Source organism: Acanthochromis polyacanthus, chromosome 1 (assembly GCF_021347895.1).
Source record: "Acanthochromis polyacanthus isolate Apoly-LR-REF ecotype Palm Island chromosome 1, KAUST_Apoly_ChrSc, whole genome shotgun sequence".
Classification (NCBI taxonomy): Eukaryota; Metazoa; Chordata; class Actinopteri; family Pomacentridae; genus Acanthochromis; species Acanthochromis polyacanthus.
The window spans coordinates 26481194-26508183 of NC_067113.1; the positions used below are offsets into that span (position 1 = coordinate 26481194).

At 42.1% G+C, this 26990-nt stretch overlaps 1 protein-coding gene across 1 annotated transcript in view; it reads left to right on the plus strand.

Annotated features, from left to right (window-relative positions):
* Positions 1–816: 816 nt before the first annotated feature.
* The window catches only part of efna2a (ephrin-A2a), a 90208-nt gene continuing 64034 nt past the window's right edge, over positions 817–26990 (plus strand). Inside the window, exon 1 of the mRNA XM_022223333.2 lies at positions 817–1969. Within this exon, the coding sequence (XP_022079025.1) occupies positions 1827–1969 (143 nt within the window). The 5' untranslated portion in view covers positions 817–1826. The remainder of the gene's footprint in view (positions 1970–26990) is intronic.

A 26990-nucleotide genomic window follows, 5' to 3' on the forward strand; every position in this document is an offset into this window, starting at 1 on the left:
GGGTTTAAGATCGTAACACGGCCTATTGAAGGGCAACAGTGGCAGGAGAGCCTTTTACTTGCTTGTGTAAATCCTGTTTCTGTCCTCTCATTATATATGCAAATAATCCCCCCCCCCGAATCAATTCTCATCTTGTGGAGAGCGGATTGATCCTCACTGGAGCTCATTCTGCACAAGGTATTGACACAAAAGCAGGGGAGCATGTGTACAATACGGGCCCCTCCCAGACTAAAAACACCTAAGATGGATATGTCTTGTGCAGAGGAGGCCAGAGGCAGCAGGGGTGGCAGCGCTCCGTCAGACACACACGGCTATCTGGAGGTTTATGGCTCACAGGGTTTTAGGCTCGGTGCTGCCTCCGCTTGCCATTTGGGCCTAATGGACACTGATGGAAAATGACTCCACTGTTCCAGCGATCCATCAGACGCCCTCTTTCTCCCCTCCCTGAGCCCCCATCCATCAGGGCCGCAGCTTTCAAACAGATAGTGAACTTCACGGGCGCTTTACATGCCCAGATGCGATGAGAATAAACAGCCTTCAGTCAAACAGATGGCGGATGGAACAAAAGCGCAAAGACTGAGTTCTGTCTGGCGCGCCAGTTACAGAACATCCGTTTTTTTTGGGGGGGGGGGGGGGGCATCTTGCACTAAAAAAGTAAGATTAAAGTGTTTCGGTGACTTTTCTATACATCCACGCTTGTGTAGCAGTGAGTCAGCCAGCCTCGAGTCCCCAGAGAGCGGAGCGCGGCACGGCACGGCTTCCAGACCCCGCCCGCGCAGAGGGGGGAGAGAGAGAGAGAGAGAGAGAGAGGTGGGTTGGGGAGGAGAAGAAGGAAGAGGGAGGGGGTTTACTTCCACCGAATCAGGGTCTGCCGGTGAGTGATGTTGCCGCCATAGGTGCAGGTTGCGCGTTTGGGAGCAATGTTGGGGATTAAAGCTACGAGCATCAGCATCGACGGCGGTTCCTTTTGGCTGCGGCCGAACGCGCGTTGACGCACAGGAAAAAAGAAGTGAAAGGCGCACAAACCAGGAGTCACATTGGATCGGAGCCCAGTGGCAGCGGAGGGATCACCAAGTTGAGATGCTGTGAAGAGCTTCGCGGCTGCTGTGAGGAGCAGGAGGAGGATGCTCCAGTCTCGCAGTTGTTATTGCGCGTTAAGTTTGAGCAGAAAATAACGCAAAAAAAGAAGAATAGGAGCGTGCTATGCTGTCTGGGATGTATTTGCATTGAACTGCAATCAGAGAAAACAAAAAGGTCAAGTGGACGCAGTGTTTTTTTTCTTCTTTGAGGAGATTTGCGCTGTGGAAGGAAGCGGAACAAAGCCAGGACAAATGTGGGGGAAACAAATATGACGGCCGGTTTTGACGTTGTCTCGTGTGTGCAGATGAGCCGCGACATCGCAGACAGAATTACAAACCTCGGGTGAATTCGGAGTGTGATTCATTCTTAATTTCCTCTGGAGAGACAGACGGGATCTAATCCAGGTGGCGGCGCGTAATGGGAGAAAAGTTTCGGACCTTGCAGAGGAGACGCACTGGCAGCATCCCGGCGACGAGTTTGTAAATAACATGTGATAATTTTTTTTTATCGACTGACGAAGTTTAAGAGTGAATTGCAAGCATTCAGCATGACTTGAAACACCTCTGGGCTGGTAGGAACTCCGAGCATCAAGCGCAGTTAACGATCCATGAACCGCCAAGACGATTTGCCCAAAGACGCGCAGACGGACATTGATGATCTAGAGAGGATTTCTGCAGCAGTAGCGGCAGCGGCGCACTGAAAGCCTGATCACAGTTTGAAAGAAATACTCTCCTCCCCTCCCCTGGATGTCTATGATGTTGTGCCAGCTCGGGCAGAGGTGTGTGATGGAGGTGGTGGTGCTGACCATCCTGTCCTGGGTGTCCGTGTGGGCAGAGGAGAAGATCATATTTGACAGACACGCTGTTTACTGGAACAGCTCCAACCCCAAGTGAGTTTAAGTAGGAGTTCTGGGCCTGGAAATGTGTGTGTGCGTATGAAACAGTGTTCTTCTAGTCTCTCAAAATAACCTGAAACAACACCAGCATGCAACTGAACCTTGAAATGTGGAAGGAAGTGCACAGATCTGTGTTTCATGTCTGACCACATCAGTCTGAATGAATGTTTTAGTGGTGTTTTGGCTGCAAACTGCAATATTAATGGTTTTGCAATGACACACACACACACACACACTCAGAGGCGAATGGAAGTGTGTGTCTGTGCATGCACGCTCACTTGCTGTATATTTAATTCTGTGGGATGGAGAGCTTCTTTGTCTTAAACAATAAGGGCATCCTGCCTCCTCTTCTCATCAGTGTCTAGAGATTTACTCCTTTCTCTCTCTCTCTCTCTCTCTCTCTCTCTCTCTCTCTCTCTCTCTCTCTCTCACACACACACACACTCTGCTTTCACCTTCCTCTCAGCTAATTTCAGGGTCTTGTGCCAGTCGACACAATCCCACATTATTTCTCTATGTGTGAAAAAAGCCACATGCATAAATAAGCACACACAAGGAGGCATTAAGACGCACAAAAACACACAAACACGGCTTGTCTTTGGCCGGGGCCTCTCTTCTCATTGACATGGGGCAGAGCACACTAGGTCCGTCTGTCTAATGGTTTGTGACAACCTGGCCGGCCTCACTCTCACTCTCTCCCTTTCTCCCTCTTTCTCCCCCCTCAACCCTCCGCCCTCTTCTTCTACTCGCCTCCTCCTCCCTCTCCTTCTTTCTCCCAGGTAGATAAATAAACAGTGAAAGTGCTCCCTCTCACTCGCTCACGGCTGAATTAGCCCAAACTCTCTCTCTCTCTGCAACAACCAAACACACACATACATACGCAGAGAGAGAGAGAGAGCTAACAGGCCTGTCTCTGACTGCATCACTGTTCCACAGAAGGCTTCTCAAATATTTAACAGGCAAGGGGGAACATTTTCTCCCTTTCTCGATGTCTCCTTCTCCCTTTCTGTCTTTCTTTTTCGTCTCACTCTGTGCTGCCTTCTTTCTCGCAAACACACACTCCCCTCACACACCTACACATTTCAAACGTCACACAGGGTAGATTTAAGCTATATGGACGCTTGCTGGGGGCGCTGTTATTCCGTCGGGGTCGCACAGGAGAAGTTGGAGCAGAAAAAAAAAGAAAAAGAGGGGGGTACATCAAAAATGCATTGCTGCTAAAGCAATGAATCTAAGCTCTGGAGCCCTGGTGAGGTTGGTTCCTCCTTGTTACACTCCTGCCACCGTCGCTGCACCTCTTTTTCTGCCCAGGTATGTCCCACTGCACCTTATAAAGGCCGTCCACCGACAACATTCATCCCTCAGCCTCAATCTAAAGCCGATTCTGTTGTCTAAACTTGGAGGATTACAGCGAGTTTTATGAGAGACTCGAAAAGAGCTGAAGATACAGACACTAAAATAATCCCTGCTCATGTAAAATTTATGGGAGAATTCTATTTTTGTATTTGTTATGTCAGGTTTTTTTTTTTTCATAACTCGAGTTTTATTGACAAGTTTTTGGCAACTGGCACCAGTAAGATTGTGCTCAAGCAGAAGAAACAAGAGCAGAGAATCAGATCATCAAACAGGTAAAGAAACTTAAAGATTTGCTCATGAAGGTGGTTGGAACTGCTTGGCAAATTCACATCCTGAATCAATATAAGAATATAAACTCACTCCATTACAAGTAGAAGTCCTAAATTCAAAATCTGACTCATGTAAAGGCACAGAAATGTTGCGATAAAATTTAAAAATCTTAATCAAAACTCAGTAATTCTGCAGAAAAATGGCGCCTACTTATATTTATAAGGCCCAAATATGAGCGCACCTGTGTTGTTTTCCCACATTTTTACCTGTTGCCCTCCTAAGTCCTGATTGGATAACTTGATCACATGTCAGAGAGAAACCAAGAAGTGAAGAGATGAAGGAAATGTAGGGATCCCACTGATAGCACCTTCATCTAGCATGTTCTTCAAGGTAGGAGTGTTTCTCAAACCATAAACTGAACCCCAACCGTGTGTACAATGCTGAGTGGAAGTTGCTGTCTTTGGTTGAGCTGCAGCTCTGGGGGGGAAAGAAATGTTTTATTTGTGCTGTTGTGGCTGCATACAGGGCTGCGGGGATGATGTGTTTTGTCAGCCAAGTTGGCGTTTAGCATCACCGTGGTTCCCTTTACAAAAACCAGAGTGGTTTTGTTGTCGGATTTGAGCATTATTGCATAAAATAAGCTCAAAGTGAAGTTTATGATCCTCGTATGGCAGATCTTTACCACTTTTGTGTGTTTTTTTGAAGCGTAAATTCAGTTGCCAATGGAAAAATGTGCAAGTTGAGCCTCTGTGGAGCAGCCCAGAGCTGTAGAAAGAAAAAAAAAACGCCAATCCCTTTCCCCTGTTGCATTTAAATGTGGTATTGTTGATATTGTTTGAGAGCTCTGAGCATCATGTTGTGCAATATTACTTAGATTATGCCGTCCTGTTACCCAGTCTTTGACAGCTAGCTGACTATCATATAGACAGTTGTTTGAAAAAAGCTGAGGGGCTTTGCAGAGGTGGATCCAAACATTATAAACATACTGATTTGTGCATGTTACTGTGAGAGTTTCATCTTCAGTTTAATGTTAAAGTACCCCTTAAAGCTCTATTGCTGTGAACACTTGGAGAGTCTTGTGTTAAAGTAAACTGTGTCTTATCGCTGTTGTTTAGTATGGGAAAGTAGGGCCAGGAAATGTGATTTTTTTTAAATCTAATATGACATTGTGTGCTTGGTCTGTATTCTAGTACATGCTTTTCATACGTTATGAGATGTAGTCGGTGTATTTTTTGGACTTCACCAGCAATCATTGAGCCAAACTATTTTCAACATCACGTCTGTGAGAGTTCAGATGGCCACACTAATGTGTTCTTTTGTCTTGGGGCATTTTTTGTGCAGTAAGAGATGAAAGTTGATCCTTCAGTCCCACGTTCAGAATTGAACTGGTTTTAAATAGTAGTTATAATGTTCCCGAGCAATTTAGAAAGGGAAATGCAGTGGAAAATGATTTTCTTGATTCTGATCGTTCAGATTAAGATGAAGCTTCAGACCACAGAGAGGGAGACTCACCAGACAGGGATCTAAGGTTGGTACAGGCAAATGTAATAGGGTTTCTATAAAAGTGAGATAAAAAAGAAAGATGGAATTTGTGGAAGTGAAGCATATTACATTTTCAAATTCTTTGAATCTGCGTTATAATTTTCATCTAGAATTCATGCTCGGGGTTTGATTACTATGGTTTTCACTTTTGGGGTTTAAAAATGGTTCCCTGAAGTTTGAATGTTTTACATACTGTAGCTTCTGCTGTCTGTAACGAGAAATCAAATGATGCACTATTGAGCAATGCTGAAACCGTACGATCTTCAACAGATACACATTTCTACAGACAAAACGATAAACGTTGCATCTTACTGCTGCTTAATTAGATTAACATGCAACTACAGCTACAACACTGGTGTATCTTCCACTGACAGTGCACAGTTTTTAAAATCTCCCTAGGGTCTAAAATTTAGAACAATTTACATCTTCAAAATGTAATTAAATTTCAAGTATCAAATGCCTAATTTCTGGCATCCTAGTGAATTTTTATGCACCACTTGTCTGCATGCGTTGGCATTGTTATGTCAGTGAATACTGATAAAGCAGTTTTTAAAAAAAGAAGTCCTCTGATTATTTTAGGGGATTACTGGAGAGATTATTGCGTGTGGTCGAAGTAGTGATTTCCCCCAGAATACTACAGTTATGATATTTTACACCTTCTCAGTTACGGAGGTAGGGGGTAGCCTTTTTAAAGTTAGACCCCCTTTAAGTCTCTGTGCTCTCCCCTGCTAAGCCCAGAAACTACCCTCACACTGTAGCATGATTCGGTTTAAAGGGGAAATTCGATTTTTTTCAACCTGGGGTCTGTTTTCATATGTCATTTCATACATGTGAGTGATGGAGAAATGAATTTTCGACATAGCTCCAGTATTTAGCCAGGCAGGCAGCTTAGCAGCTCAGCTAGCAGCTCGGCTAGCGAAAAGTATGGGGTAGCTGGCCCCCCCGCGTCAAAGTCCGCCCTAACGTGCTTTTTCCCCACACTGACCGGCTCAGACAGTCTCAATGAGTGTCCCACAACATACTAGAGATGAGAAGTGAACGAAAACCTCCACATTACCTGGCGATCGCTCTTTGTTGTGGTCTGTATCCAAATCTCAGGATGCTAGAACGCAAATCTCGTTCCAAAATCGTGCGATAGCTCGCGCCAAAACCGATGTTTTGACGCGAGCATAGATATACATATGGAAACAGACCCCAGGCTGAAAAAAAACGAAGTTCCCCTTTAAATAGATTTCCAAATAGAACTTAGTTATTTTTCTTTCTATGATACGTTTGCTGTACTTGAATATCTCACAGATGAAGTCGGATCCCAGCGCCAGTGTTTCTAAAGGGTCTTCCTTGTCACCTGTTACCACACTGGATGATTAAGTCACCAGTAACTGATGAGAAGCTCAGCCTAAATGCAAAAATAATGCATCACATCCAAACCGCAGCTATTGTCTCAGGCAGTGAAATGACACAAACAGCTGGGAAAATGAACAGCTGTGCGTCTTAATTGATCACACAACATCAAGCACGCAGCCTGCGTTGTGCGTCGCCTCTCCTTGTGTTCATCAAAAGTTTGCTCACAGCTAAACCCGGCTTGAAAAGGTTGCTCTCTCCAAGGTCACATGTATTGACTTGGAATTTGTGCTACTGATAATCAGTCTGAAGTGCAGCGTTAACTTTCCTTGCAGTAAGTGACAAATTACTGCAGTCTGACTTCTGTTTCTACCTGCTCTTTTACTGCTTGGAGCGCCTCGGTGCAGTAAATGTGATTTCTCTTGGTTACGTGGATGTTTTCTGTGTCGTTAGCAATTACCTGATTAATCAGTGAAGCAGAATCCCATTTAAGCCCCATCTGAAATGCCAAGCTTAAACTGTAAAGCTACTATTATTAGTGTTATATTAACACTGAAATACAGGACTGCATGTATGTGACAGCTTCCTAGCATCGCTATGAAGCATTTTTCTCCCATTGTTTTGGTTTTACAGCCAACAACTTGACTGTTTATATCAAAATTAGAAAAACTTTATTGATCATTGAGGGGAAATTGCTTACGTTAAAATCGCTCCCATTCAGAGTCCCAGAAATGTAACCAGTTCAACTTATATAGATGAGCAAAATATATGGATCTATTTATTTGAGCTGTTGATGCGTTTGGTAGAAATTGAGATTCTTTGATAAGGAAAAACCAAAGAAAATGAGAATTTAATAACTCTGGTAAAGTGTCTTAACCTTGACTTGTGTATTTTGCATCACTCTCCAAAATAAAAGCATATGCAGTAAATGGTATATGAATACAGCTTCTCTAATTTTAATACGTTTATTTTCTGAATGTGTAAAATTTTACACAGTATTCTTTTGGACCTTTATAGCTTGTCTGCTTCTTTAGTTAACTATGTGACTGTTGATGAGAGTTTGTTGTTTGTAAAAAAAAAAATACGGCAAAGCAAACCTAGAGGCGGCTTTGACTTTTGTTCTCCCAACTGGCTTGCTACTTCTGAGTTATATTGAATACAGTATAATATCTTATCAGTGTACTATTCTGCTGCAGCAGCTGCTTTTAGTCAAAAAAGACTGTTGTCCAGCAACTAACAGCAGACAGACCATTAGCCGCTAAATAGCCAGGTGCTTCCTTGAGGAGCTGGAGACCAAAAACAAGACTGTCCATGTTGGACTATTGTGTGCAACTGCTTGAGCCATGAAGTTGATGATATATGTTGTATGTGCTTGTTTCTGTTGCAAAAAAAAATGAGTCTGTGCAGGTTTGTGATGTGAAGAGCATCCAGTGTGACTTAACTTTGCAAAAAGTCTCATAGCTGTCATGTTAGCTGCACAAATTTGTGTCAAACTTGTTTCCTCGTGTTACACATTCCCTTCTGACTAGTATATTTAGCACAAGTTCGTGTAAATTATGATAGAGTCTACTTTTGGCAATGGTTTTGTGCATCTTGCCGTGGAGTTAGTTTGGGTTTCATCTCTGTTTATATCTCAAATCGAATTGGGTTAATTTAATCTGCGTTGCTGGGATGATTGAAAAAAAACTGCATTCAGAAAATCTGACAGAGACAAGGCTGCGGATATACAGAGCAAAAAAACGCTGCTGTTACTATGCAGTTGTTCCTGTGCGAACTTTTTCATAATATGAATTTCTGTTTATCTCCATCATACTGGAGGAATTGTAGAAGTTTCATAAAAGACTGCATAGAAAAGCACAACTTTTTATGTCATTTGGATCAACTGACCCTTGAGATTCCCTTGTGGCCATGAAGGAAACTGTTCTTCCATCTTTTTCCCACTAATAGTTCTGTCTTTTCTTTACTTGTTTCAGTGAATGGTTGTCCTCTTCCTCTGTGTTTACTTCACTCTTGCTCTACTTTTCGCTCTCTGAGATTAATCACCGTCCACACCGAGACTTTTTAATTGTTTTTCCACCTGCTAATTAATTGTGCTGCCAGTAATATTGGCCTGGTCTGTTCAGGAGCGCCTTGATCTCAACGAGACTAGCCTGGATAAGTCAAGATAAATAAAACGAGTTAAACAAATGTTCCTGCTTGAGAGAGGAGGCACGCTACAAATTGGCCAAACCCTTTAAAAAAAAATCCATTGCTCCGACTCTCAGCAGAGGCCCTATCTCTTTCAAGGTCCTGCTGGATAATAGAAAATGTATGAGATAATCCAATTCAAACAGCTCCGGCCACTTTTGGTCATGGCGGGGGAGCGGCCGAGTGTTGTCCATCCTCCCCCTCCTGTTGAGATGAGATTGGTGCACGGTAACAAAGTACCGTGGCACAAATTATCACAACAATACAGCAACATTAGAGCAAGCATCTGGAAATCTCCCAGACCCACATAAAGGGATTTATGGCACATGCAGGAAGAAATACATGAGGAACACACACATATGCACCACTGGTGGCAGCAGGATTTAGGTCACAAATTCACACACACACAATCAGCAGAATGGCTGTCCACTGAATACAAGGTTAGGCAGCCCCCATTTTTCTATTTACTGGCTGCACACACACCCACGCACATACAGTCGGAGAAAGCCAGATATGGGACACGCATGCACACAGATTGGCTCTCGTATTCAGTAGAAACCCATCCTTTTTGCTTGCACACGGGCGCGCACGTGCAAACACACAAACACGAAACCCCCCCTTTTCTGGCTCCCAGGCCCACATTATAAAGCTTGCAGGTGAGGGGCTTTGTTCACCCCAAGCAGCTAATGTGCTCAGAGCAATGGGCTCTCCTCCACACACTCAGACACACACATACATCGGCTCAATGGTCCAGAAGGAGCACCTTATCTAATCCCATGGTTTATCCTTCAAAAGACTTTCTTTTCCTTCTCGTCTTTGTTCTCCCCTCTCTCCTCTCTCTTCATCTCTGTGTCTTTGAGGAACTCCGTGTCAGTGAGAAGCGCTGATGGTTGACGACACTCTCATTCTATGGGACAGAATCTATCTCCTTGGAGACACACACACACACACACACACACACACACACACACACACACACACACACACACACACACACACACACACACACACACACACACACACACACACAGAGCCTTTGAGGAAGAAGTGTCTTATATGCACTCACATATATATATATCCATACTGCACATGGAAAGTTTCAAATGCATGCACGGCGAACACACCAGTCCTTGCACATAAACCCACACACACTGTCTTCCCGTCGTGTCCCCTGTGGCGCCCAGTGATATGTGTAGTCACTAGCACTTCCTCAGCCGTACCACACACATACAGACACACACAAAGATTTGCATCCAATTTACATGTAGACTTGTAGTCACCCCCGCTCAGTTACTGACAGTTTGTCAGACTCAAACCTGCCCTTGGGTTAAATCCATCTTCCACTGCCACCACCACCGCCACCCACTCCTCCACCTCTCTTTCCCTCCATCTTTTCCCTCCTTTCTTCCCCTCTGTCTTTGTGTCTCCCTATGAAGCTCTCATCTTCCACTCTCTCTTATCTCCTCTGTCTTGTATCACGATTTCTCCCTCCCCTCCCTCACTAACATCCCCAGTTGGGATGTGGTTTGCATGTTTTTCTTGTACAGGACTCTGCACTGTCCACACCGCCTCGGGGAAAGTCTTTCTATACATCAAGCTGCACTACATCAGGTCCCGTGTTCTTGCCGTGACCTACATGACATCCTGTACACACAAGGCTGCGTGTTGTGTGTGTGTGTGTGTGTGTGTGTGTGTGTGTGTGTGTGTGTGTGTGTGTGTGTGTGTGTGTGTGTGTGTGTGTGTGTGTGTGTGTGTGTGTGTGTGTGTGTGTGTGTGTGTGTGTGTGTGTGCATGTTGCGCTGCTATGGTTCATGCGCAGAGAAAACCTGCCTCGAGAGTCATCTGTGGAATCCATACCCTCGTTGCTCCAGCTAAAAGTGACACTTGGAGTAATTAAAGTCAGGGCTCCTACCTCACAGCTTATTTCTCCCGGCTCAGCGGGAGAGACACAGTTACATAACAAGATCTAGTGTAGCGGATCTTAGTCATCAGCACATTCAATACACTGATTGGCAGGAGGAGGTCATCTAAATATTCAGGGGCGTCGGAGTGGAACAGTGTGTCTGCTGATGTTAAATGTTTGCTACCAGAGCAGTTAGTCTCAGGATGAAGGTGTGATTTTCAATGACATGGGTGTTATTTTGTGTCTGTTGAGTAGAAATATATATATATTCTTTCTGTTTTAATAGTCTGAGCCAAGGGAAAGAAAACATACAGTGAAAGGATTTTGACACTTCTGAAAGGAGTGAATGCACATCACAATGCCTGCACACAAGAATTTTTGATGTTGGCACAGCATGCTGATATGCTTCCAGTGCCAAAGTTAATAGGCGGTCACCATCTTGTTTTAGCATAGCGGCATGCTAACACTTTAACATTTGCTAATTTGCACTAAAGCCTCACATCAACTATAAGTTGCCTAAAAAGTGGTGTGTCTCTGGCCAACACCACCATGGCACTTTCTGACTTTTAGTAACGCCAGTGTCGTGATAGATGTCCACAGAATTCGTCATTTCCACGCTTCCCACTAATTGTCTATGTAAGCAGCCATTGATTGCCAACTGGTAGTGTCACTATGCATTTCAAGAGACAAGATGGCTCTCTGGCTGCCCCTCATTTGCAAAAAGTGCAAATTGAGACTAGTTTATGTAACTCAGGACCATCTATCTACTCTTTGTCATGTCTAGAAACGCTCAAACTTTCAAACTAACCATTGTCGATCTGAAATGAAAACAGATTCAACAGCTGTACAGCATATTCTTTGGTGATAGAAGAAAAAGTTTGCTAATGAGCCACCATGTTGGTCTCATTTGAAATCCAGAAGCAGACAGCCCATTTTTGAAGCATTTTTCAATGCTTTTTTGTTGTTGTTGCTTGTGCAGTTGTAATGAAAGTGTTGCCTGCCTAGTCATGTGTCCATTGAGAGTACAAAGCTGGGAAACAACAAAAGCTTCACATCTAAAAAATAACTAAATAACTAAATAAAAGCTCTTTTGGACAAGTGACCGGTACACTTTCAGTGTCTCTGAGTATGCAATGGTCTGCTAGGGTCTGCATGATCTTTCAAAGTCCACAAAAATCTGTGCTGACCCCTCCACAGGCATCCATTAGCCTCCTAAAATTTGCAGTGTGCAGCGACCATGCTATGTTTCCATGATGGCCATAGCTGTCCATGTGCATATCCCCAAGGTAATATAATCAAAGCTCTTGGTTGATCCAAAAAATGGAAGAGTTGAATTTGAGGCAGGTTTGCTAAATATCTTTGTGCCAAAGACTGCCTGTGAGCTGACTAACTTTAATACAATTTAAATGGGTGAGTTATGTAAAAATGCACCCATACAGTTTTCATGAACACTAAAAATAGCTATAGAGACCAAAACAGCTTTTTGCAGCAGGCTGTGAACATGTTTATTCCTGCTTTAAAGTTGAGCACTTTAACATGGACGATCTATGGGGGACTCGCTTTTGGAAGCAGCTCCAAGTGGCCATTTTAGGAATTGCAACTTTTGCAACTTCTGCATTGGCTTCATTTTTCAGTTTTGGAGGTTGCCACTTGGCTACAAACTGAGTACTGCTCAGGCTGATAGGAATGTCATTACTATTAGAGGTATTTCATCTTTTAAAGCAAATGAATCACCAAAGTCGATAGGATATATCCACGAATGTCAAAATTTCATGGCAATCCATTAAAAACTTGGTGCACTATTTCAGTCAAGACCAAAGTGTTGGGCAGTGAAAAAAACATTTATCGATTCCTGCTTCTCTAATATGATAAATTGATTCTTTTCTCTATGTTAAATCATTGAAAAGTGAACATCTTCATCTCCTGATAAAGAAACCAAGCAGTAGTTGAAGACCGGTGTGGCTGATCATATTAATGATGGCTGCATTTCACTCAGGTGTTCCAGCGCTCGGCTTACTGTGAATGCTGGCTCCCTGAACCAGCATCATTAGTGTGATTAATTACACCTTTGCTTTTTTCTGCTGCGAGAGCCAAAGTCTGCTGAGAGAGAACCTGTTGGAAGATGTTCTAGGGAAGAATGATGGCTCTATTTATTAGTATTTTTTGTCATTTCATAGGAAAAGCAGTTAATCAATGAACAAAAAAACAGAAACCCACAAAAACTGTTGAATTTTAATTAATACTAATTATTTATCATCGTCATATTTAGATATCGTCACATCCGTGTCTCCAAATTGAAAGTATTTTTGGTGTTTCGTGCATTTTTAATTTGAAAAGCACATGAATTACTAACGCCTGTGGCTTGTGTTGTGCCTGGCAAACTGGTTACATAATCTTTAAATTTGGTTAATAATGCCTTCCGTTTCTGCTATTTTGCTGTCATTTCTGACACTTGCTGTGAGCACCTCTTCACTGGGAGCCTATGGCAACCCGTTTTCCCTGTGCTGATTTGCGTTGGCACTCGTGTGTCATACGGTCTGCTGTCAGTGCATGAAACAATTAGAAGTGAAAATCAGCACTACATTGAGAAATATCTCTGTTTTATTTCTCTGTGGCGGCGATATCTTGCCTTGACTTCAGGATTAAGGATTTTATTCTTTCTGTTATTAAGGTAGTGGCTTAGAATCCTAATCCTTGTCTGAGAAATGACTTCTTTTTGAAAGTAGATTTCATCAAAAAATATCTCCCCCCAGAGCAAATGAAACCTGACCTCTGCCTTGCATTTTTCACAGAAAGGTGCTCTTTTTCAGATCTTCAATCCTGTCCCGCGAGCGAGCGCACCCTGGAAAATATCATCACCACTTGATCTGCCCATAGGAGTGTAATGATCTGTTTAGCATGTCAGCAGCATGGCACCGAATCGGTAATGCGATACGAAATGTTTACTTAACTTCCCCCCGCGTTTGATTGTTCATGCAGAGGAGCAGGTTGAAAGAATGAGTAAGGATATCGCGCTGCAGTGCTGCTGCTTCTGTTGCTACCTTCCGCTAATGAGGTTTGTTGATGGTAATGACTGTGGCAGTGATGGTGATGATGATGTAAGTGCTCCGAAACAACCCGGGGATATCCCTGGAGTTGTTGTTTTAATGAAGAGAGAGCGAAAGTGTTCGAGTCAGGAGGTAGAGAAAGTCGGAGAGCCGAGGGTCCTTAAAAAAAGACGGGAGAGGGCCAGCAGACAGGATGAAAGAATGAACGCATGAATAAAGGAGGACAGAAAGGGGAGATACTAGCCTAGAATGTGAAAGATGCCAGACTGCACTGAATACATTGCAAACAATAGGCATTGTCATTCGTGCTCCATCCTTGTTTCCGCTCCCCTCTAATACTTTTCCTCAGGTCCCGGCTGGTTGTGCTGATTGTGTTAGCCGAGCGAAAGAATAAAACTCTTTCAGTTCTGTCTGCATGATACTCTGATGGGACTTCTTCTGCTCTGTCTTCATATAGACCAGTTGGAGGCTGATAATAACACATACACTGCTGTCTGACTACGCCTCGGACCGGCCCTGAGAGACAAAAAAAAAGAAGACCAAAAAAAGTGAGAGAGATCTGCTTGAAGGATTAGGGACACTCGGAGCATGAATATAAAGAAGGACAAAAAGTTGAGTGCATAACAAAGACGAGGCCATTTCATTTTGGGGGGTAAAGAAGAAGAAGCCAGATGTGAGTTGGTGGTAGTGAAGGGCAGGAGAATCAAGGAGATGCAGAGGAAGGATCTAGGGGGGGGGAAATGGTGGAAATCTGCAGGAAAAGAAAGATTGCTTCTCCAGCAAACGTACAGCAGTGTAGTCGGAGGAAGAAAGCAGCCATGAGCACATGGTTGGATGGCCTCAGCAGGTGAGCGTCGAGGGGCTGGTATTACAGGGAAAACACTGGCCTTTAGCATGGTGCCTCACCCAATGTTAAAGGTGCCCTCTGGTGCACACACAGCTTTTAGGATGAGAAAGTTTCCATTTAAAACAGGCGAGTGGAAGATGTGTTTTGAGAGTCTGAGCGCTGCTTCCCCTCCCTGTTTTCCACTTGGCATCATAGCAGGTGAGCCTAAACTGTAAGCGTTGACCTCAACAGCTTTCAAGCTCATAATTGTCGAGATGTTTTTTTTTAACTATCTGGCAACCGAGTCCATCTTTTAAAATGTTTGGGCTGCGCATTCATCATCAATGGGGTTATTTTCCTCCTTGTCAGACTAGAGAAAAGCATCACGAGACAGTTGGCTCGAGTGTGGACGCGCACATGCGTGTGTTGCAGCAGTAATGAAAACTAGTTTTTCATCTCCGTCCAAATATATCCCCGGTAGATTTTCAAACAGTAGGAGCGGAAAGTCAAACAAAAGAAGGAGCGAGTGAGTCATTTGCATTGTAATCCATCAGACAAGGCAGGGAGAAATCGTCTAATTCCCAGCCAAGTATGGACGCCCCACTACCTTCGTTTCATCCGGAATGGGGCCACTGTAAACAAGCCCCTCATTTTACACTATGCTAATGGATCATAATATGGCTGAAGCCAACAGATGCTGCAGCACACTTGTGATTTTCGTCGCTACTTAATTCCGCTCGGTGCTGCTGAAGTTGCTAACTAAGTCAGCCCTGTGATTCCTATACGGCTCTCCGAGGTGTCTGTATTTATGCCGCCTTCTGGTTTAGCTTTTTGACTGCAGCAATATTCCATCTGACCTGCAGAATAATCCTCACCTCAGGTCTAATCCTGAGCAAATTCCAAGCAAGACTCCGAGGGCTATATATTAGAAAATCAGCCACTAATCTGATCTGCCTCCAGACAGAGCGGATGAGAGCAGGTGATCATGACCGCGCTGATGATATTGATCGCTCCGATATGATGAAGGTGATACCGATGTGCATTAGCGATGATGAGCATACGGATCAGGATGACAACGGAGGAGTTGATGATAACGTCCGTCATCATTGTCTAATCCGGGCCGGAAATTTGTCTCGAGTCTCATCTCAGACCCGGTAAACACATAAATTAAAACTCTATAGCTAATACATTACAGATTCAGGACAGGTAAACACCCATTCCCCATAATGCAGCGGTAATAGTTCATCCGGTGTCGTCGAGGATGCTGACAGCCCAAGGGACAAAAGACCTTTTGCAAAAGGTTGTTTTTGGCCATCTGCATTTTAAAAACCACCAGGCTGAGGGGAGGATCTCCAAAAAATCATGCAGGCACAACTATTTTCAGAGCCTCTCTACACCACAATTGTACTCTCGTTATTCAAGCTGCTTGTTTATTTTCCTTGCAGATTAATTTAAAATGCCGTTTGATGAAATTCTTCTTTTAGAATTTACCAGATAGTGTTCTCTCCACCAGTCTGTCAGCCCCCCAGAATCCTAACTACAGAAATACTATTTGTTGTTTATTTACACAAATAAAATCGGCGTTGATCATGGCAATAATGCTAATGATGTTTATAAAGATGATGGAAAGGATAATGAAAACAGCGGGGAACATAGCGGTAGTGATTAAAATTTTGATGAGGAAAATTAGGGCGATGACAGCGGCGATGATGGGCACAGTTAACGTTTTCATTTGATGTTGATTATATTAATGTTAATGATGATGTAATGGTGACGGTCATGATTGCAATGGTGATTTGGAAGATGAGAATAGCTTTAAACTGTGTCTTACCAGGGCAAAAGTTGGCTTTTGTCATTAATAATGACAATAAACAGTAAAAACAGTAAGCATAACACAGTAAAAGACTTACAATATTTGTCAATTTTATGTTTTATACAAAACTAATTGCATGTAGATTAAATGTATGGAGAAATGATCAATTTAAAAAAAATCTAATTGTTTTTTATGATTTTTCTATGATATATATTTATATAATGATAGATAATTAGGATTATCTATCTATAGATTTTTCTTTTTTCTTTCTTTATTTACGAAGAAATATTTATTTAATTAGTTCTAATTTTATACATTTTCTTTATATATATATATATATATATATATATATATATATATATATACTGTTGATTGATTTTCTCCTTTATTTTTGTCATAACATTTTAATTAATGAATGAATTTATCTTTAAAGAAATGTGTAGCTTAAACAACTGAATTATAGTGCGTGTGTGTATACATGCAGTTTTTTTTATTCTGCAAAAGTAAATAAAAAATAAACTGTAGACATAAATTTTAATATTTTACATGCAATTAATCTTATATGAAACATACAATGCATATCACGATGAATATATGTATTTTATTGTGTTTTTCCCACACATTTTACTGTGCCTCTATAAAATGTGCAGTGTATTCTGCCAAATGATAAACGTGTCATTAGAAAAATAAATGGTAGATGGTAGATGATAACAATAGCTATATTGAAGAAGAGACTTTGATGTTTACATTGGTGCTGATAGAGATGATATTAAAGTCCTATTGGTTCCACTGGCATGATAAAGATAGTGATGATGAAGCTGGAGCTGATGATAAGGCAGATGAAACATGAACGTGAAAATGATTCTTTTTTTTAACAAGATGAAAGTTGTTATTATGGCATGATTTGTTGATGCTGATCTCTGAGTTGTTTGGAGTGAAAGGAACGAACACATAAACGCCGACAGAGATGCTGATGATTATTATGATGATGCCTACAGAAACTCTATTTTCACAACAGCGATCGCAATGCTACGCTAAAGATAATGAGGATAATAATAATGATGATGGTGGCGGCGGATGGCTGTGCTGTAGAAAATAATTATAATGACGATGACATTGATGCTAATAGGCAGGATATGAATGATCCATTAATATCAGACCTAATGTAAATCAGAATGATCCGGTGATTGCACTGGTATCACAGTGATGAGGAAGAGGAGAGGGACGGAGGAGGAAAGTAGTTTTAAAATGATGATATGATGGAGACAGCAGGGATAATGGCTACTTTGGATAAGTATATAATGATCATCAGGATTTCACTGGATAGTTGTAATGGTGATGAAGACAAAACCCTGAAAAATCAATGAATTCCTACTTAATTGATGCAAGTAGCAAATCACAAACACTGGTGTTTAGGATATGTAAAGTATGGCTATTAAATAATGAGACTAATGCTGTAATTCGAGCAGATTGAAACTTTCAGGGATTGTTTATGCATGCTTCGTCATTATTTAATAGCCACACTTACACTGTTTTAACTGTTGTGTTGATTGTTTTATGAATTCATGTTTTTGTGCTTTTGATGGTGTCTCTTGTGGTGAGGCTTATTCACATGTTTTAAATCTATTACGCTGGGAATATTTAACTGAAGCTTGGCTTTTAAGAGATTATCACGCAAATCTAATCACAAAATTTGTGAAAGAAATCATTATTTTCCCCCCTAAAATCGTTCATCCGTGCCATAAAGGTTAAAATAATCGGAAATAACGTGATTATCATGGCATTGTAATAAAAGCCGCTGCCGATTCGGATGCGTTGTTTCCATTTAAAAATGTGTATTGATGCTGTTAGAGATGATACTGATGTCTTTAATGACAGCACTGGTTAGAATGTATATTGATGATTACAATGATTAGTATGAGAGTGACGATAATGACTGCAGCAGTGAGGTAGACTGAGGTAGAAATGGTGCAAAATGATAGAAGTGATTGTAGCTGTATTATTAACAACAGTAAAAATGATGCTATTGACACTAATGTGAATAATATTGATTGTTACAGTGATTGTAATGGTGTTATGAGGACAGTATTAAAATGATGATCACAGCTATGTTGTTTAATCTACTAAATTTTATTGTCCCAGAGTAGAAACTATTGTATGTTGCATTAAAGAAACAACAGTAGGCACGCAAACTCTTTAGACCCTACAGAGTTTTAAATGCTTGTGTATATGTTGCCATGCTCTAATGCAGTAGCCTTTGGTATTGGAGTAAAGCACCATGATAGAAGCGATTTGATTTGCACTTTGGCACCCTGAGGGGATGTTGAGAGTCTGCAATGATTTTTGTTACTTGTTTCATGATGACTGCCTGCTCAAACGGGCTCTTTATGGACTCTACTGATGTCGGCTTGGATGCTGATACAGATATTCTTGACAGTAATAATGATTCCACTGGAGGATGAGTCAAAGGAGCAGGATGATGGACAGGGAAAGGATTAAAAAAAAAGCTGAAAGCGTCGAATGAGTTGTGATGATGGACATAATGATGATGGTGACAGCAGAGATGGTGTTGATGATCATAAAGAAAACACTGCGTATGATGATGGTGTGAGGAAAACATTAATGAAAAATGCCATAACTGTGCTTACATTGACTTAAAAATCCTGAATACGATGGGGGTTTTGAAGTATTTTTGTGCCTATGAACATCATATCTCGGTTTCAAGAAGCTGGATTTAACCCTTTGATGTGCAACATGGGTTAAAAGTTATCCAAATCCAATGGAAAATGGGTATCTCTTGACCCACACTGTGCATCAAAGGTTTAAAACCGAGGAAGAAAGACCAGGAAACCGTTCCATGTACACATCTTATCCTGGTTTCTTTCTGCTGCAGACTACTTGAGCAGATGTGGCTTCAACCAAGTGACGTTAGACACACAAACCAAGAAATAACTCCCCAACTATGGCCGCTTTCATCAGCAACACTGAAACTGTTGTTTACACTGTTACTTCCTCTCATCTCGTGAACAGCACAACCTTCACACTGCTGATAAAAGGGCTCCCTAAATTTTCTCTCCTCTCGAGGTGACACAACGCTCTCATGACAATCCTTTCCCACACATCTCACAGCTGAGCATCTTCATCCACCGCTCCCTTGTCTTACGCCTTGGCAGTGACAGCCTGACATCCTTCAAAGTAGAGGACAGGCTTCATGTTTCTTGTTTCTCTCTTCTCCCACTGCTGGAAATAAAGGTGGAAATGATAAATCAGCAGCAGTATGTTGGAATCTAATGGTACTGCTGACCTGCTATTTACAAAAGTGGCCCCATTTTTAATAGCCACAGTCAAATATAATAAGGTTAAACTAACACACTTAAAAAGGAGAATTGTTGGACCACCTTAAATAAATTGCTTCAGTTGGGAAGACGCACCTGAATTCAGTTTAATCAAATTAGATTAATAAGTGTCAGTGGTTTATCTGATATGTACTTAAAACCTTTTATTCCTCTCAAATAAACAGTCTGCATTGCTGCAACTTAATTTTGTGGAAACTTCCAATTTTTCCATCTTTATTTTACCCAGTTATAATATGTAAAACATGATTTGTCACACCACTTCTTCAGTTCTGTCCTTTATTTACTCTGTAATCCTATCCAAAAAAAATTTCAGTTGAGTTCCATAAACTTTGAACATCAGACGTGTAATAATTGAGGAGTAAAACTAATTTTCACACTTTACCCAAAACTAGTCAGTGTAAAGGGACAAAGTGTAACTTCAAATTCAAAGTAGACTTTCATTACCAAAGCAGAAAACTAAATGAAATTCATTCAACAAAGTGCTTTACTTCAAATGTTCGAATACAATTTATTCAGTGCTGCAAAATATATTTATCATATATATGTGGAACAACTAGATTTGTCTGTGCTCCATATGTACACCAAAATACAAAGCTACACAGATTACATGACAGTGGTTTTGATTTTGAGTCATGTAAATGGTTCCACAATTATTTGTCTCATTGTCAGCGTTTTTAACTTTGTCAAAAGGAGTCCCACAAGGTTCAATTCTGGGTCCTCTCCTCTTCTTAATTGATTTGATCCACCATAACAAACTGTTCTTCCCACTTGTATGCAGACGACACTGCTTCTGTCAGCTATTCAAACCCTGCAAAATGCTTTTCACCAACTGTAAGATTTACTTTTTTTTTTTAGTTAAAACTTGTCCTCAAGGCAAACAAAACCAAATACACATACAAATACCACTCAAGAGTCCTTGAAGGAAGTTTTCACACTGACTTTGTAGAGCATAGAGAGAGTTTCTGAATACAAATATTCAGGCATCTGTTTTGCTCAAAAACTTGCTTTTAAATTTCATATGGATACACTGCAAGAAAATGCAGTATTTCTATAGAAACAGAGGCACTTTTCAAGAGTTCTGCCAAGTTCCTGTCCATCCTCGATTATTGTGATGTCATCTATAGTAACTGGATCCAGTTTACCACTCAGCCCTCAGATTTAGTCCTTGTGACAACTATGCCACTCATCATTGTTCACTGTGTGAAAATGTTGGCTGGGAGAGACACTGGCCTCTGTTTATTTATAAGGGCTTGAATGGCAAAATGCTGCAAAACTTGAATTCCTTGTTAAATTGGTCCCAAAACCATTATTCCACTCTGATAAGTTACTGGCTAATGTTTGAAGTCCCACGTGCTCACACTGCAATCTGTAAACCTGCTTTCAGTTTCTCTTCCGCACAGACTTGGAACATTTTGGAGCAGGCATTGAAACTTGGAGCAAGTATACTCATTAGTCAATTTAAACCCATGATCATAGCCTGTGCTGCTTCTGAATGTATCTATTTTTAACTGTGTTCTTTCTCAGTTGTCTCATTGATTATTGCCTTGTTCTTCTGTTGGCTGTAACCTCGACGTCACTGTAAATAAGGTCATGCCCTCAATGATTCCTGTAGATTTAAATAAAAGTTGAATGAATGAATATCCTGAATATGATCAAAACTGGGACGAGGCCTACAACTGGGATCCTGGAGCACATGCAAATAATCAATAAAAAAGGGCACTCGGAGAGCATATCATCTGCCAAAGGCAATGACCTATCGAAGAATTTTAGCGAAAGCGGTCTGGATCTCCACCAAAATTTTTGGGCTCTTCCCACTCTGTAAGCCTTGTGAAATTTTGTGGTTCTGCTGGGAACTTGCTGGCAAACAGACAAACAAAGAAATGGTGCCGATCGCATTCTTTCGCCTCAGGTGTCGGAATAGAGGATAAAAAGAAATGCTAAAACTGATTTTCATGGGAAAGTTCTGCTAATGATGATGATGCTAACAGTACTGATTAGACTGATGCTGGTGGAGATGATGCTTTGTGGTGATTGCACCAGAACGATGATTATGATGATGGCTAAGTTGACAGCGAGAAGATGATACCGAACAGACATGATGATGATGATCTCAAAGACAGCATGATCAGAAATGGGTTTCGAGATCCAGTGATGGCAAAAGATGAAAGCGTCACAATGAGTCACCTCGTCTGCGCTGTTCGCTCCTTCCTTTTACCCAATTTTAAGACTTGTTCTACTCACCCATCTCCCCCCAAATCTCCCATAACTCCCCCAGTCCTCCCCTCGTTCTCTTTCTCTCGAGGAGGCTCGTGAGAAAAAATTCAGAGCACTCCATTAAGATTCTTCTTCTCTCCCCTCTGTTGCCTCTCTATGGAAAATGAAGAAGGAGAGAGGAGATGTGAGGACATTATTAGTTTCCTTTTTGGCAGTTGTGTTCTTTTCTTCTGATGGAAATAGGAAATGAGGAGATTCTTGGCTGATGAGATTGCTTCATTCTTCGAGGCGTCACCTCTAACTCGCTCACGCCGCCGCAGAGAGGTGTTATGTCACAAATGATGGGGAGATTGCTCGTTTCTTCTTTTGTGTCCAGCTCTTGGTTTTTTTTCCCTTATATTTTGAGCTCGTGCCTGCCTGCCAACTGTGCGCGCGTGTGGTTTTGTATCGTCTGTACTTCTTTGCCCATTTTATGTGGGTGTTTAGGTGCGGCTCAGGAGTGTGTAAGTGCGTTGGCTTCAGTAGAAGAAAAGATCCTTACACTGGTTTGAAGAGCCTAATCAAAGGCTGGCAAATTTTCCTCGCCTCTTGTGTAGTTCTGAGGCAACTGCTGGGCCCCTCTTCTCTCGGCTTCCCCCCCTTTTTTTTGTTGCTCCCTCCTCTCCCACCTACTCTCATCTCTGATTACTGAAGGGGCTGCAGGAGGGCTCTGTTCTCCACCAAGCTTTTTTTTTTGGTTGATGTCCTTCATAGCTGTTGGACGGGAAGCACGTGCATTCCTCAGCCGCTGAACAAACAAGAATTTCTGCAGAAGCTGTGACTGTCTTGCATTTTTTTGTTATTATTATTATTTTCCAACTGGGGATGCGCGGACACAAGTGGGTGACACGAGGCATGCTGTGGCACCAATCATCTCGAGCCGCAGGTGGAAGGCAGAGAAAGGAAGGAAGGGAAGTCGAGATGGTAGCGGATATATTTATAGTTTTTGCACACTGGGTGAATTATGTCTGCATAACAAGGAATATGGCTCTGAGGAGGCTCCTCATTTTTAGGCGATAAGGATGTGTTATGAAATAAGATGAGAAAAGAGTGGGTCCCGATGAAATAAAGTTAAAAAAAAAAAAAAGAAAAAGCTGTCAGCCGTGTATCCTAATGAGATTAGTGTCTGAAGCAATTACTATGTGATTTGTTGAGGCAATTAGCACGAAAACGTTTCAAATCAATCCAACGTGTAAAAAAAATGAAAATAAAAAGGATGAGGGATGGAGAATCATAGGGGAAAGGATGGACAGAGGGGAGAGGGGGGGAAATGGAGATGAAAATGAAGAGAAGGACCGTGAGAGATGGAGGAAAAAGAGAGAAAATTGACAGGAGGCGTGTATGGCTGTCTCTGGGTGCAGTGAGGAGTATAGGCTGTGGCATCCGCTAGTGGTGCTGCATACTCTCTGTTTGATCAAACGCACTTCAAACACCCTCGCTGACTTCCTCTCGCAGAGTTGGGAGACGAACGGGTGCGCGTTCTTCACTGCGTGCGTGCGTGTGTGTGTGTGCGTGCACGTACGGCTGCGTATTTGCTGAGGAAAGCGTTATTGATGTTTTGTTTATCTAAAATGGGTCAACCCTAAACAAAACAAGCCCAGCGTCTACAGTGGCTGCGACGTCGACTGCTGGAAACTGCAGTTTCCTTGCGGCTCCCAAATCGGTGAATAATGTTGACGAATGACCCTCTCTGTGTGTGTGTGTGTGTGTGTGTGTGTGTGTGTGTGTGTGTGTGTGTGTGTGTGTGTTGTGTTATCACTCCCCCAGCCACGTTTTTTTTCTCATCTATTAAGTTATTCGCCATTAATCGCTCCGTACATCTACTTCATTTCATGTCTTCATTCTCTCCGTTTGCCCCCATTGTGGATCTTGGCGTCTTTAAAGAGCCGTGACTCCAGAGAGCTCATTAAAGCCATTAGCAGAGGAGTCACAGCATAGTTGGGCTCGCTCGCCGTCGTCCACTCTCATATTGCCAACCACTGCGCGCCAAATCGCCAACCTTTGACTCATCCGGTTAGATCCGGTCGCCCTTCGCCCTCCTATAGGTCGCCCGCTCATACATGTTGCATCACGCGGCCTGCTGCGACCTTTTACTTCCCCTTTAATAAAAGCACTCCAACACAGTCATCCTGTTGCATGAAACTTTGATTAAGAATATTATCGAAGATTAGATTGATGAATTATTGATCAGCAAGGTGGGGGAAGTCTGCAGGGACTAGATTAGACACGGGCCATGAAGTGGTGTTTGAGTGTTTAATGCATGCATGAGGTTGTATATGCATATGTGCAGCTGAGCATGCGTGTGCGACATCAAGTGATCAAGTGCGTTTGAGTTTGTGATCAAGGGCATATGAGTGTGCGCTCATGTGGTTTTACAGAGAGTGCACCATATGTGTCGAGAAACGAAAAAAAAACTGCTTATGAGCGTGACAGCTGACAGCAGGTCAGTGATCATTTAGAATGCTCTCTGATGTTCCAGTAGACACTTTAACCTTACATCAAGACATCATATCTCCACGTAGGCAGAACTAAAAGTGCTGACCAGTTTTTAAGTTCCTCGTTGAAACAATAACCACTCAGGATGTGATGGTAAGAGGGTTCAAACCTCCTCAGTTCATCACAAAGAAATCAACATAACATGCCAGCTTAGACAAAACTGTGAGCAGAACATGCCAACCGTGGTTGCATAATTGTCGGCCTGTTTAATCAGCTGTGGGCCGAGGTGTGAATAATGTGGCGGATAGGTGTGAGACAATGTGAAGATATAATGGTGTATATGTGACGTTCCAGACAGACTAAGTGAATGCGTCAGTGATTTTTGGCCGGATGCGCTCAGTTGGACTAACTCGCTTCTGCCTAGCAGGACAAACAAAGGCGAAGCACCTGTCCTAGCACAGCCGCAGGGTTCTGTCGGAGACCACGGGAAAACATGGATGGAGTGCCAGAGCATGGATGGAGCAGCAGGGCACCGTGGTTCAAGCACCTGAGCACAAGCAGTCTGAATTAAATGACAAAATAAGTAGACTGTTACTGCTCTCTAGAATGACACACATGAGACCCCTATCACCCCTATTTATATATCTCTACATCTGTTACACTTCCTGTGGACAGTTTTTTCACTGCATTATAAAGTGTTTCACCTCTATGGAAACAGCACAACTATGGCTAGAAGTAGGAAGAATTCAGGAATATTGTACGCACATTTTAGAAAATTTATAATGCTATAAATCATAAAGAAGTAGAATTTCTTTGATTATTTGCTTTTTTGAAAAGAAAAAACAACTGGAGTCAGCGTGTTTAACGTTTCCAAGTGCCCTTATGTCTTACCAATACTTGGATGAAACACAGCCTGCAGTTTAACCTAATTCAGCTGAAAAGTCTGTGAATTTTTGCTAGTTGACTGTTGATTGCAGCCGAGTCATTCATGGTTTCCCAGTTGCACCAAGTCGTGCAGAATCTTTTGCTTTTTACAGAATCTGTTCAGAGAAAATGGTTTATTTCTGGCAACTTTTAAAATAGGACAAATGGAAGAAATTGATTTTGATGAAGCTTAGAATTGGTTAAGCTTTCTGACAGACATGCGCCTCACAGATGGTTAGTTCAAGGACAGTTGGAGAGTTGAAAATCCGATGACTCTGCTTTTTTGTCTGTTTTTTTCAAGATAGCATGCCTTTCAGATCCGCCGTCAGGTTTTGGAGTTCAAATGGTTAAACGATATTTACCATCAAGATGAGCATCAGACAAAGTAAATAGCATTTAAGAATGTAAATTATATTTATACTGACATTCTTTCATTAAGGGTTTTCACAGTTTCTCCAGAGGTTGGCATCTGATGGCCACAAGTCAGGATTGGATGTAGCAGTCAGCTGGTGGTCTTAGATTAACTCCATCGCCTTTGCTGTGCGTTAGATATGTGTGACTGTAAACATGTCAGTCTAACCACGTCTGAATATCTTGCTCATCCAGGCATGCTAAACAAAACAGAGTGAATATCAACACTGATTCACGTTAAACTCTTCAGTTTGCCTGCCTGAAAGCTAAGGTCACAGCAAAGACTTTTCTTATCTCCATAGCAACCTTATGTTCAAAAACTGTGTTTTTCTTCTCTAAGTATCCCACTTATTCCACAATTATGCTAGTGATAAAGAATATGATTTTCAGTATATTTAACTCTATTTGTGCTCTGTGTGTAACCTGTTCACTGGTTCTGTCAGTTTGGCTAATTATGGGCTGTGCGAGAGGCTCTGAAACATATATATGACCCTCTTGCGTGACCAGGTAGCAATTAAATTACACTTATATTCATAAAAATCAATATCTGAGTTCATCCAAAATTCTGCAGTTTTGGTGCTTTGGTATTGACCTACAAAAATAGGCAGAACTTCCCAAAAAATGCTGAATAAATGCTCAGTGTTGTTTGTGACAACAGAGACGACCACTGTAGGAAAGAGTTTAGCAGATGAGTAAACAAAAAGCACTTTTTTTCTTGGCAGCAAACGTACATTTTAGCTCACAGGAAAAGGGGTTGGTAAGCTAAATCTAAGTGGCTCTTTTGACAGGATAATAAATGGAGAGACGCTGCCGTTCTCTTCATCCCTGTGAAGAGGAAACAAATAGGCCGTGAGTGTCACTTACTGGTCTTTTATTTAGAAGCCTCCGTCGTCAGCTGGCCCTAAACCCACTCTTACCAAAGCATCTGGGGAGCTACTTAACAAACAACTCTGAGTCGGTAATAAGGAAGGTGGCGTCGCTCTCTGCAAGAGCATCTTCCTTTTCTCCCTAAACCCGGTCTCCTGTTTGTTGACGGCCTTGTTGTGTCTCCCGGCTGTGACACCGACCGCCACCGTCTGCATCCAAATGATCTGCCCACGGAGAAGTCGGAAATTTCACATTCTGAGCAGTGTGTGCCTACCAGGAAAGTTCTGGGATAATCCCATTCAAATGGCTTTGGGCAAACCACTGCAGATCAGATCTTTCCTGGGAAGGTCTTTCTTGCCGGCCGTGCACCCTTAGGCCACGCTCATGGGTGAGTTTTAAGCTCAGAAGACAGATGTGGAGAAAAGGGAAGAACATACGCTGGGAAAGTTGCTTTTTATTGACGAGTCGGTTGTGGAGGAGAGT